The sequence below is a fragment of the Mus pahari genome, chromosome 1 (genome assembly GCF_900095145.1).
Source record: "Mus pahari chromosome 1, PAHARI_EIJ_v1.1, whole genome shotgun sequence".
NCBI lineage: Eukaryota > Metazoa > Chordata > Mammalia > Rodentia > Muridae > Mus > Mus pahari.
In genome coordinates, this window is record NC_034590.1 from 80,288,224 (window position 1) to 80,301,280 (window position 13,057).

General features: G+C 35.1%; 1 protein-coding gene across 1 annotated transcript in view; it reads right to left on the minus strand.

Moving 5' to 3' along the window:
* Positions 1-13,057, minus strand: part of Sbf2 (SET binding factor 2) — a 292,547-nt gene that overhangs the window by 129,040 nt on the left and 150,450 nt on the right. The window contains exons 8-14 of the mRNA XM_029535769.1: positions 12,239-12,318; positions 10,970-11,133; positions 10,681-10,794; positions 6,690-6,767; positions 5,858-5,971; positions 5,352-5,480; positions 3,224-3,322 (exon numbers count right to left, since the gene is read on the minus strand). Coding sequence (XP_029391629.1) covers positions 3,224-3,322; positions 5,352-5,480; positions 5,858-5,971; positions 6,690-6,767; positions 10,681-10,794; positions 10,970-11,133; positions 12,239-12,318 — 778 coding nt within the window. The remainder of the gene's footprint in view (positions 1-3,223; positions 3,323-5,351; positions 5,481-5,857; positions 5,972-6,689; positions 6,768-10,680; positions 10,795-10,969; positions 11,134-12,238; positions 12,319-13,057) is intronic.

A 13,057-nucleotide genomic window follows, 5' to 3' on the forward strand; every position in this document is an offset into this window, starting at 1 on the left:
AGACACTGAAAGGCAGAGGGCAGCCTTCAGTAGTACCAACTGGGCACACAAAGAGATGTTGTGTAGAGGTGTACACATTATGTCTGTGGCATAAACCCTGCCAGAGCTTGTGTGAGTCATCTCAAAGGCTTTGTTTTCTCCTCTATCCCACATTTCCCAGGTACTGAAGTCACCAATAATTTTCTTAGGTATTTAAGAAGTTCCAGGAATCAAGAAAAGCAGCTAAATCTAGTTCAATTCATAGAACCCACATTCCTGAAACCTCACTAAAGGGCAAATTCTAGGAGCGATAAGAAGAAACTGGAAAGTGAACATATCTTTGAAATCCTGAACTGGGATGTGATGACAGGCTAGACATACACCATACTTAAATGTAGCCGAGTATTTACAAACATTTGAATGGAATCAGCATTTTTCAATTCTAAAACAAGAATAATCAAGCTAAAATTATATGGTTGGTTCCTGCGTACCACAGGGGAATTTCAGAAGTGTGACTTTGACATAGTAGTGAAACTGGCTTTCATATAAAAATAAAAATATGTGGATTACTTTCCACACATTGACAGGATTCCTCTTTATATTTTCAATTTCCTTCATGACCCAAAAAAGTAACTTTATCATATGGTCTCATTTTGTTTTTGTTTTTGTTTTTAATTTACTAAAAAAATGTATACATTAGAAATGTTGAGGCTGTCATAAACTTCAGAATATTACAACTAGAAGGAATGGTGACAATAAATCATGATATTCTCAGATTTTCAATCATCATGTTTGTTTATCTTTTCTGGAAGATATTAGGAGAATCATGTGCCTAAAATATGCTCAACATTAGTAAGTACTTCATAAATATACAATAGATGAGAGGATTCAATTAAATTAAATGGAATTGAATTAGATTTTTTTTAAAAAGCCTAATAAAGACTCATAAAATGTAAAGTACATTTTGAAAAGTCTTAATAATTACATAATAATGCAATGTTTCATTATGATCACTTTAAAAACTGACAGTTTTGATTTACATTTAAGTGTGTATAATTACTAGATATTAATTTTATTGTACTTTTATTTATAAACTGGTAAATATAAAGAATGTATCATAACATTTAAGTTATGAGATAGGATTAAGCAACTATTTATTTTGTTTTTTGCATTAAAGTATCTTGGCACAATCCTTGCAGACAGTTGATCTTCACACAGTAGAAACAAACTGATTATCAGAATCCTAATTTTGGTCATCTTACTAGCTATAATATTTGTCCTGATATAGTCTTGAAAAAAAGATCAAAGAAGTAAACAGCTATTTTCTTAAAAGTTATCAGTTCTATTGGACTTGTTTGATTAAATTGATTTCTACCTGGCATTCTGTATATCTTTGAAATGCATCAATAAACCATTTCTACCTAGAGAGTAAACTACTTCTTAATCTTCAATTTCCTCATTCATTTACCACCAGCCATCTCTTATAGCACAGGGTCACTGCCAAGTGAGAAAGTCTGCTAAAACACTGTCGTAAAGTGTAATAGAAACATTGCTACTTTTTTTGTTGTTGTTTTTCTGAGACAGAATTTCTCTGGCTGTCCTGGAACTCACTTTGTAGATTCATCTAGAGCCTCTGCCTCCTGAGTGTTGGGACTAAAGGTGTCACCATCACTGTCTGGTTGATTATACTTTTCTTGGACTAAATGGAATCAATATGATAGAGTACATTAAGGAATTAGACATAAGAGAGTTCATAAATTTAAACTCTGGATTCTTTCATTTAATAGCTACATGATTCTGAGTCAATTATATCCTCAAGAAATGGGTATTCTGAATCTGCCTTAAGTGGGTGCTTCAGGATTACAGATAATGTATGTTAAGTGGTTTATGCTATGCCGTTTATTTAAACTTTTGACAAATCAATTATGACTTAAAAATGAGATACGTTTAAGACTATGACATATTGCTTCTTAGGATAGGAACTAATTATAAAGGACAGTCTAGTGAAGTATTATGTGTTGAATAATTAAAATAGAAAATTATGTTTTGCCAGGACCAAGCATGCTGTGCCTAATTTCTTCCTGGGTTAATTTCTGTTCTTTTGTTATTAGGCAAAACATACTGTCAAATTTGATAATAAAAGTCACTAGCAATTACAGAAATAAACCAAGAATATTTAATTATGTTGCCTAACTTAGATGAGGACAGTTCAGAAAAGAGAGACCATTTGTTTTTATATGAATCTTTTAAAAAGAATTCTCTCAAAGGAAGATCCGACCACAAATGTAGAACTAGAGGATAACTGAGTGGAATACGGGGAACGCCTTGGAAGTATAGCAGACACAGAGCATGCACAAAGCTCTGGGTTCAATCCTCATCACATGCACACATGCATTTACATACAAGCAATTCAGTAACATGTAATAAGGCATTTAGTATTTCTGCTTTTAACTTACCGGTCCTCAGATTTCAAATGAACGTGACAAAGCAGTGACTAATGTCTCACTGTTAGGTCATTTGCCTTGTCAAAGAGCTAGATTAAACAATATGCATTGGGGCCAGGGCACTAATATCAAGTTCTTCTTCACTCTATTTCCTTAAAACAACTTCCCTCTGCGTTTCTTCAGAGGTACCACATTCCCCACTTGATTTATGTTTAACAAAGGAACCACAAACTTCTCAAGAAGGAGTGGCCAGCACTCACTTAGCACAAAGCCACTGTTCTCTAAGCATGAAGCCTGCCTGCCAGCCTAAGAATTCAGGCGGCTAGTTCACTTCATCCTCATCTTTTACATTACAACACGTCTCCTGGCCAGAGTGCATTTTCATCTTTTGAGTTTCTGTGGTTCACTTGCCGGTTTTCTTTCCTTCTTCCAGCTTAGTTCATTACTTCATTAATTCAAAACAATGGAGCTCAGATGACAGATGCTGAGGCAGAGCACACCCTCAGTGCTGTCTAAGTACTTCTGATTACCAGTGTATTTAAACTTTCTCTATTAAACATGACACCCAGAAGAAAACTCACGATGAGGACAAGAAATTCATGGGGAAAAAATATGGTCAAGATATTTTCATGATACAGTGACTGATAAAAAAATGTGATACATTCTGATACACAGAAGCAAGTGTGGCATCTTGGGACTGACTATCCAGAGCATAGGTATTACTGCTAGAATCCTGGAGCATCTCAATTCTGAAAATGAAGTGTTTCATCAATACTTTTAAATAGACTAAATACACTCACATTTTTGAATAGTTGCTCAGCAAGTTCTCTGATGTGCTTTATCATCTTCAATGGATTATTTTCTTCAACTTTAATTCTTTCTACTTCAAAAGCTACCAACTTGGAAAAAGAATCAGATGGCAATAATCAGTACCTAAATATGCTGAATTTAAAAACTGCTATTTTCATACAATATGCAAACTAAGAGCCATATAAACTATGTTATTTTCAAAGTAATTTATTTAGATTTGTACTGAGTTTCACCTCTACCCATGGATTCCAGGTGGCCCCTACTAAGTAATCTTGGGGAACAATCATCTATGCAGTGCAGAGGCCTTAAGGGCTCATTCATAATTTACTTCAAAGTTTCAGAAGGTGTGAAAGTCTCTCGATGTTTCTTTAACTTAGAAATATGAACAAACAATTCCTGTTGTGCTGCCTGGACTCTATGGACGGTATGACCTGGGTTCAGATTCTTTACCTCTAAATCGGGATGGAAGAGCATGATCACCTTTAGATTCCATTTAGTTCTCAAGTGATACATATGGAGTCTGTCTCTCTATTAAGTAATCTGCTAAGGCAATCGTGTGGGACTGTATACTTCCTAAAGAGGACAGGCATGAAAAGAAGTATAGGAAAGTAAACAGGTGAAAAGGGAAAGGAACAGAGTTTCTTCCTTCTAGAAACCAACAGATGAATCAAAGGCATTAGAACTATGGGTTTCCCGCTCTGTGCCAGTATTCAGAAGCCTGTCATACCAAGAAAGGCAGATTTGCCTTCCATTCCTAAGGTATCTATTTGATGACTGTGTAAGCCTAAGAGAGGGCACCGTAGGATCTGCCTATTAAAGCTCTATAGCACCCATGTGATCCAGGAAATGGATCTTTCCAAGTAGCAAACGTTATTTTCCTATAAAAGTATGTTCTCATGCAAGTAGACAAAGAGGGAAGAGAAATAATTAAGTCTCATGCTGAAAGCAATCAACCTGACTTTCTTGCCAGAGGTTAGCAAGGAAAATGTGGGTAGAAAACAAAGATGTACATAAACTATCATTGCTATTAATAAGGTTTTAGAGAGCAGCAGTTGAGTTAGCAAAGGTCTTTAGCAAGCATCTTAGTTTAACTATATAAGCCATCAACCAGTGAGAACTTAATTGGGAATGTAACAGTTGATGTTAGTATGATCAAAGGCCAGTTACACTATTATTTAGGGAACAACAGCTCAGGAAGTGACTCTGAAGAACTGTACGAGTCAGGGTAGTGTGCCGCACACCTGCATGTGCTAGTTACTAAGTGACACATTTAGTCTTCATCTTCAGGAACAAAAGCTCTGCTTCCCTTTCCTTACCTGTGAGAAACTATCTTTACAAAGAGTAAAAGATCCATCTCTGAAAAGAAAGACCTTTCCTCCTACAGGATAAGCCATCGGGGGAAAAGGGAACAAAGTCTTCCTTTAGGTTCCAGGGGTGACTTTTTTGGGTGGACATCAGGAACTTTAAAATCTATTGGGTCCAATACAGTAATGTTTCAAAAACTAAAATATAAATTCCATCTACTTTCCTGACCCTCATAATGTATTGCTGTAGATATACAACTAAATGATAAATGAAAAAGTGTATTTTAAAAAAAGAGAAAGCACAATAATTATAAAATAATATCCTCATTATATAGTCTATTTCTCCCTTTATGTGACCAAATGCTTGAAAAGATAGAGACTACATATGTATCTCACATATTTCTACTAAGGTAGCTGGAAAATAGTAATTATTGATTAGTAGGAATGCTATAAATTTAAATTATTGCTTTATGACATTGATGGACTAAATGTAACTGCAATTTAGAGTCACAAATCTGTGCATAAAGTTACACTGAGCTGCAGACTGACGAGCACTAAACAACTGTATTTAAACACGTTTTATTTATAGAAGCACTATCCAATTTTGAAAAAGATCTAAGAAGCTATTCAATCTTAGTTGTTAAAAGTTTTTATGTAGTTCTAAAACATTCCATAGTTTTCTAATTTTTCTAATTAACATTATAATTATCAACATTTGATATACATATTTCAATTACTTAATGTTTAAGAATTTGAGTAAATGTTAAAAAAACTGTTTTTCCTTTAAACTATTAGTCATTGATAAGAATTATACCTCATCAAAGAGATCACAGGCTCTATAGGGAGGTCCTCTTTCTGAAACAAAACCTGCAAATGCCATTCCATTGAGTACTTTAGTGAGGAAATCATTCTCAACCAAACCACGCTGCCCCAAGAAAGCTGTCTGTAAAGAAAAAAAAATGTGAAATGATAATTTATCACTCGGAGATAGCCAAATTGTTAAAATAAAAATAGAAAGGTTGAAAATTGGTTGAATGACTTTACGTGTAACTAAACACTGTTATGAAATATATTTCTCCCAAAAGGACAAGAGGAAAAAAAAATCAAGTATTAATTTTTAACTAATGCTTGATTAATACTTTAATAAGAGAAAAATCAATTTTAAGCTTATATATTCTGAAGGAAAATATTACACCAGCTCTATTTGTCACATAACACAGAGACTTTAAGGACATTCAAAAATTAATTCAATACACATGGCTAATAGTGCAGTCCTATTAAATGAGTCCACTTGACAGACAACCTGGCTCTGGGCCTTACTTTGTGAAAGTGTATCACAGGCTCGGCATGGATCCGAATAAGCTGGAGGCATGACCTGTATCCTTGGAACAGTTGTGCAAATAACCTAAGGAAAACTGCTCGAACTTCTTTATCCTGAAAATGCAAAGCAAAACATACAGATGACTCAATTTAAAAAACAAATTAAGTAAAGCAGATGGAAGGAAGAAAGTCTGAGTGGGTAAGTGTGCCACACTGCCCAGCTTGTCGCTTGTCTCCCTAGTCAGCGGGCACAGGTCCCCTGAGAGCCTACGCTGGGGTGAAATGGGTTTGTTCTTTCTACTGAACTGAAGAGAATTGGATTCCAGAGCATACAATTTTCTTCCAGAGAAAAAATAAGTAGCATAGTCTATTTTACTATGTCATAGAAAGAAATACATGCCAAGACCTTTATTTTATAACTGCAAAAAATTGTTATGAATATAAAAGGGAAAAACTCTCAAAAGATTACATTTTAAAGGCTTATGAAATTCTTTCAACATTTATCCAAATTATAAAAATCTTTTCTTATTCTAATGAAATATGATTACACGCATAGCAGGAATAAGGCTCTGGTTTGATATATAGCACAATAAGAAGAGAAGAATCCAAATTCTTATGCTAGGGAGTGTTCCAGGCTATAACTAAGGCTCTGATTTCTTTGCTGTCCTTACTTTTGCCCCCTAAAGAAAAAAAAAATCAAATTCCCTCTCCTAGGCCAGAACATTGCCCTAAACCTTCTAAAAGTACTTCTAACTCAGCTATTTCAAGCAAACGTAGAAATACAAGTACAGTACTCTTTAAAAGTACCAAATTTGAACATTAAATTTCTTACCAGCATTTTTGAGTGGGATAAAGCTGTTCGTGGAGGAGGGAAGGCATGATCTGCTACTTCCAAATCCGGGTGCAAGATCTAAAGTATACAAGTTTATTATATAAGATATCTAGGATTAATAAGACCTACTTCTTAGTTTCTTTGGAACATTAAGTGAATGATCTGTGTATGAATTAGATTATAATTCCACTATGAGATACAAATCAATTGATACACTTTCACATAAAATGTTGTGGAAAGATCTTTAAGATAAAACATTAGATTTTAAAAAAATAAAAAAGACCTCCTAAAAGCTTGGGCACTCAAGGGTTAAGAACAGTTTCTAACTTTTGCAGATGACTAAGATTCAGTTCCTAGCAACCACATGATGGCTCATAACCATTTGTAACTCCAGTTTCAAGGGCTTTTACACCTTATTCTGGTAGGCACATATGTCATATGTAGATAGAATACCCATACACATGAAATAAAATAAGCATTACAAAAAATGCCAACTAGAAAAATTCATGTAACATTGCCTTATGTATTTGAATATAAAAGAAAGCAAACCTTGAAAAAACAAACAAATGTACACACAGATAAACATGCATCTAAGTATGAACAGTTCTTAAAGGTCATATACCAAATCAAAATGAGTCATCCTGGGGTACTGGCCTGTTGAGAGCAGTGCTATACATCTATGGTGCTACTTCTTAAAAGAAGTTTAGTTTACATCTTGTAATATAGACACTAAACAGATGACATAAAACAGAGAACTGAGAAGTAAGCCCACACAACTTCAATCACCTCATTTTAGACAGAAGTGTCAAAAACATGTAGCATAGAAAAGACAACCTGCTTAACAAATGGTTCTAGAAAAATGATATACAAATGTCAGGGAATGGTTCTAGATGCCCCCCCATCCTATAAAAAAATAAAAATGAACTAAAAATCTTAACATAAGACCCTAAAGTGAACTGGTAGAAGAAAATATGAAAAAAACTTCAAGATCTATTCACAGGCACAAAGTTCTTCTGAAGAGGGCTCTAATTGTTCAGGAGAACTGATTAATGATACTACAAAAAACAAAACCATGAGCAGAAAGAAGAGTTAGCCAACAGAATTAGAGAAAACTTTTGCCAACTACATGTCAAATTAGGAGGTCATATCTCAAATATAAAAATAACTCAAAATATTAAACACCAATAAACCAACTCGTCCAAATGGGTAAGTGAAAAATTCAAACAGCTAATAAATATTTGAAAAAGAATCAGCACCATGTCTAGCAATCAGAGAAACACAAATTAAAGCCATATTGAGATCCCATCTCCCTCAATGGCAAAGTGACTGCCATCAAGACAAGAAATGGCAGCAGATTCTGGCAAGGATGTGGGCAAGGAAGAGCTTCAAACCCTATTGCAAAGAGTGCAAACTGGTGCAGTCTCCATGAAGTTCATTAAAAAAAAAAAAAAAAAGAAAGAAAGAACAAAGCAAACAGAAAGCCACCATCTGGCAAACACAGAAGTGGATGCTCACAGTCATCTATTGGATGGAACACAGGGCCCCTAATGAAGGAGCTAGAGAAAGTACCCAAGGAGCTGAAGGGGGCTGCAACCCTATAGGAGGAATAACAATATGAACTAACCAGTACCCCCCAGAGCTTGTGTCTCTAGCTGCATATGTAGCAGAGGATGGCCTAGATATACAGCCATCAATGGGAGAAGAGGCCCTTGGTCTTGCGAAGATTATATGCCCCAGTATAGGGGAATGCCAGGGCCAGGAAGCAGGATTGGATGGGTTGGGGACGGGGGTGGGAGGGTATAGGGGACTTTCAGAGAGGAAACTAGGAGAGGGGATAGCATTTGAAATGTAAATGAAGAAAATATCTAATAAAAAGAAAAAGAAATAAAAAAAATAGGTAAGATTTGCACAGAGGAAAAGACAAGGCTCTGTCAGTATGTAACACTTTTTGGGTTTGCAGATCATTTTCTAGTTTGTGTGAGGGCACACATCTGTAATTGCAGATTCATGGAATGCTGTTCCAGGTTTGCAAGTGAGATACCAGCCTTAGCAATTTGGAGAGATCCTGTCTCAAGTTACAAATGAAAAGGGCTGGGAGGGAGAGCAGTAGGTTGTCAAGCATATTCAAGGATCTGAGTTAAATCCCAGCACCACAAAACAAACAAAAGTTGTTCATAGCATATCAAGAACAGACTCAATTCTATGTAGTGAAGACCAGCAATCCTAGCACTCTGAAGGCTAAGTAGGAGGCCAGCCTGTGATACACAGTGAAACCCTGTCTCAGAATGAAAACAACAGTAAAATATCGGTCCTAATTACAAAACACGTGGTCACTCCTATATACTATCTTCATGTTTTGGTGCCTTTAAGTCATTCATGATTCTTACACAGTTCCAGTAATGTATGGCCATCTGATTACAACTGTTTAATAACCAAACAAACTTTCCATATGTGCTTTTCAAAGTTCCCTTATTATATCCATTAAGTATGAACTCTTTATGGTCCTTGTTGGCCAATATACATTGCTCTTCATTCATGACATATTATACTGTACATATAGGATAACCTATTATGATTGAGAACTGTGATAACAAATACACACAGTTTTACCACAAATAAACTGTATACATTAGCACCATTTGATGGCAGAGGCATAGCAGGTAGAATATACAGCATGTAGAAGAACTTACACAAAATCAACTGTCTTAAGAACTAAAATCTCTCTTTGTTAATTCTGATACTTAATCACTGAGTAATTATTTATATATTTGCTAAATAATTACAAATGAATAATTATTTATATGATTGCAAAATGACTACAAAGGAGTTTAAATACTATATGAATTCTAGAAACGTTAAATTTCTTCAATGACTCAAATACGAATTTTTCAGCTACTGCTATATCCATATGCAATCAACCCAATTATATAGTTAACGTATTTCTTTAAAATTATTCACCTTTTGAAATGTAGCATCATCTGAGATGATACTATATTTGGAATCTCAAGTCTTTCCATCATTTAAAATATGCATTATAAGATACCTAACTATCCTGCCATGCCTTAATTTGAGAAAGTCACGCGTTCATCTCTCTATGAAATAAAACATCCTATGAAGTCTAGAGTATAGCTCGTTTGAAGAGATACGATTTGCTCAATGGCATCAAGTTGCAGAATGGAAACTGAGTCCTATATTGGTTTCTTTCCCATTCTGCCACATTTTGTATTTCAGATTACGAAATGCATTTGGAAACATTGGGATTTTCTAAAAATCTCCCTTTTATAGATAACCATGACAAAAAAACATATGGACTAATATAAAATAGAATATTTGCTGAGAATAAAATCTTTCCTGGTAACTGTATACTTTAAGCTTCTATTTAAGGAAGAAAACAAAAAATTTTCAACAGCCTAGAGTATTAAGATTATAAAGACCTTAATTCTAATAACATCCTCAAAAAGAATGTAGAATTCCTTGGAACTCGCTTTGTAAACCAGGCTGGCCTCCAGAACTCAAGAGATCCTCTTGCCTCTGCCTCCTTAGTGCTGAGATTAAAGGCAGAGTTTTATTTTCGCAGTATTTGGTATATAATATCTACTGTATAAATATACTGAATGAGAAACAAATACTCTTTATATAACTACCAAATGAAGGATTCTCCTCTAAAGACTATATAAGAATTTGTTTCAAACATAGGACTCTTTAAAATAATTACACTCTAACGGGGTATGGTGGTATATAACTTTAATCCCAACATCTTGGGGCAGAGGCAAGTGAGATCAAGGTCAGCATGGTCTACAGAGCCAAGTGCCAGACCTATACAGAGACAGCAACATAATGTGTGCCTATGTGTAAACATGTATACACAGAAGCACACAAACACACACACAGTTATAGACAATGGTTTTTTGTTTTGTTTTGTTTTGTTTTAATTCCAGTTATCTTAATTTCAGGTTTAAATCAAGAAGTAGTACCATGAACAGAGTCATACCAGAGAAAGTGCTGACTGAGTCTGATGAAGAAGAGGCTCCGGGAGGGATGAGAGGTGAATGCATTCAGGAATTTTAATAGTGCCTCCATCCAAATCTGCTATGATTACATCTAACTAAAAAAGAATTTAAAAATTAGCCACAATTCATAAAATATATTTGTTTTTAAGCAAATTGTCCTTGACTAATGCAAACTGAGACAAACCAAATTGAGAAAGAGCTTCACAGTAAGAGTTCTTAATCACACTACACGTCCCAGCTTCCTTGGGATTTGGGTATTGTATAAGATACCCTCTGCCAGTGGAAGATGAAAAACTGATATGGGCACTCCTGTGCTTCAGAAGAGGAGTGCTGTAAGGCTCTTCTATGTCTTCTTCTGTCTTTCTGTAGGAAGGAACTTTGAACTGGCAGCAGCCTAGCATTAGTCACCCCGATGATGACACTACCTGAGGGGACTGTAATAGAGAAAACATAAGGAGGAAGGCCTGGATGGTAAAGGATGCCATGGAGCAAATGACGTCGACATATTGAGAAATTTCTACAAAGTGCTGCATGTTAATGGTAAAATTCCATGTAAACTGAGCTAGTGCATTTGCATTCAATATGAATGAAAAAAACAAAGCAATATGTATTAAACAATTACTGTTTAGATGTAAGCCTACCTTGGGAGTGGTGATGTACATCTTTTACTCTAGTACTTGGGAGGCAGAAGGATGAGTTCAAGGCCATTCTTAGCTATGTAACAAGTACAAGTTTGTGATAAACCTGTGATACATGAGACTCTGTCTCAAAAAACAAGACTAAAACAAACAAAAACACCCCAAACCTGATTTGTAGCATTCTAAAAGGTCATATTTAAATATAACTTACATAAATATGGAAGATATTGGTAATGTGATTATAATTCATTATAATCTATTATTAAAATGTGAAGAAACCTATAACTGTCAACATTTGGTTTGTCCTATCTCTATATTTAGTACTACTAAAATAATTTAAAAATTGTATGGGGCCTACTTTTTAATAAACATGCTTATTAGCTTATATATTTTGATATGATGATACTGGAGTTAAAAAGAACTAGATAGATATGAAACACAATGTTAGGAGAATGGATTGGTATACATGTGGGGGTCTTCTTTGATCATTTAATTGTGTCAATGACATCTCTGATGTGGTTCCAGCTGCAGTTGCTATGTGAGGCACACTGAAGCTTCCTTTTTGCTGACATTTAGAAAAGAAGCAGCATTACAAAGTCTTGTGGACTACAGATATCATGCAACAAAGTTCTTCTGGTAAAGAACTTTTCTTATACTCCATGAAAAGTGCCCTTGAGGCACAGAGCTTCAGAACACAACCCCCCACCTCACACTAGGAACCGCACCCACTCCATTAGTTGACAGATCTTAACTCTGACAATACACCCAATGGAATTTGTTTCTGTATACTATACCCACTGATGCTATTTTTCAGTTTGTATAGCTCCAAACAACCACCTTCTCCTTTCTCCCTATGCTAGTCTGTATCTATTGACCTTTAGCAATTAAATAGTATTATTACCTGAGACAATTTCCTCAGAGAACAGTAGTTTCCTAAACTTTTGATTCTGAAGTTTTCTGATGAACATTTTTATAGTATGACTAGAAGCATGATATCCATAAACAAATTATTCTTGAACTAGCTTTAATGTCTCTAATGTCACATGGATTAGAAATTTGGTGGGAGCTCAAAGTGAACTTGAGTTTTACTGAATTTAAACTATTTGCAAACTATTTTATTCCTGTTAGTTTTCAGGCATTCTATATTTGGCAGATCTCATTTTAAAATACTAATAAGTTAAGTACTAGTAAGAAAAGTATGAATAAAACAATGGATTATTAACCATGTATTATCATCTAAAGCAGCTGTTCTCACACTGTGGGTTGTGAAAATCCCTTTGAGGTAGATCAACCCTTTCACAGGGCTCACCTAAGACCATCAGAATACATAGGCATTTACATTACAATTCATAACAGTAGCAACATTATAGTTATGAAGTAGCAACAAAGATAACTTTAGAGTTGGGGTCACCACAACATGAGGAACTGTATTAAAGGGTCATAGCATTATGAAGGTTAACAACCACTGATCTACAGAAATACAGAATTTCTCATAGGAGAAATATGGTAATAAATCTGATCTGGTACACAAAGTTTATTTAAAAGTGAGACACTGTAGCACATGCCAGGACATACCCAGAAGGCTGAAGTGGATGGACTGTTGTGAGCTCAGGAGCTTTAAGTTAGCATAGGCCACATAGAAAAACTCTGCTTTTTGTTTTATTGGTTGGTTGATTAATTAGTGTGTGTGTGTGTGTGTGTGTGTGTGTGTGTGTGTGTG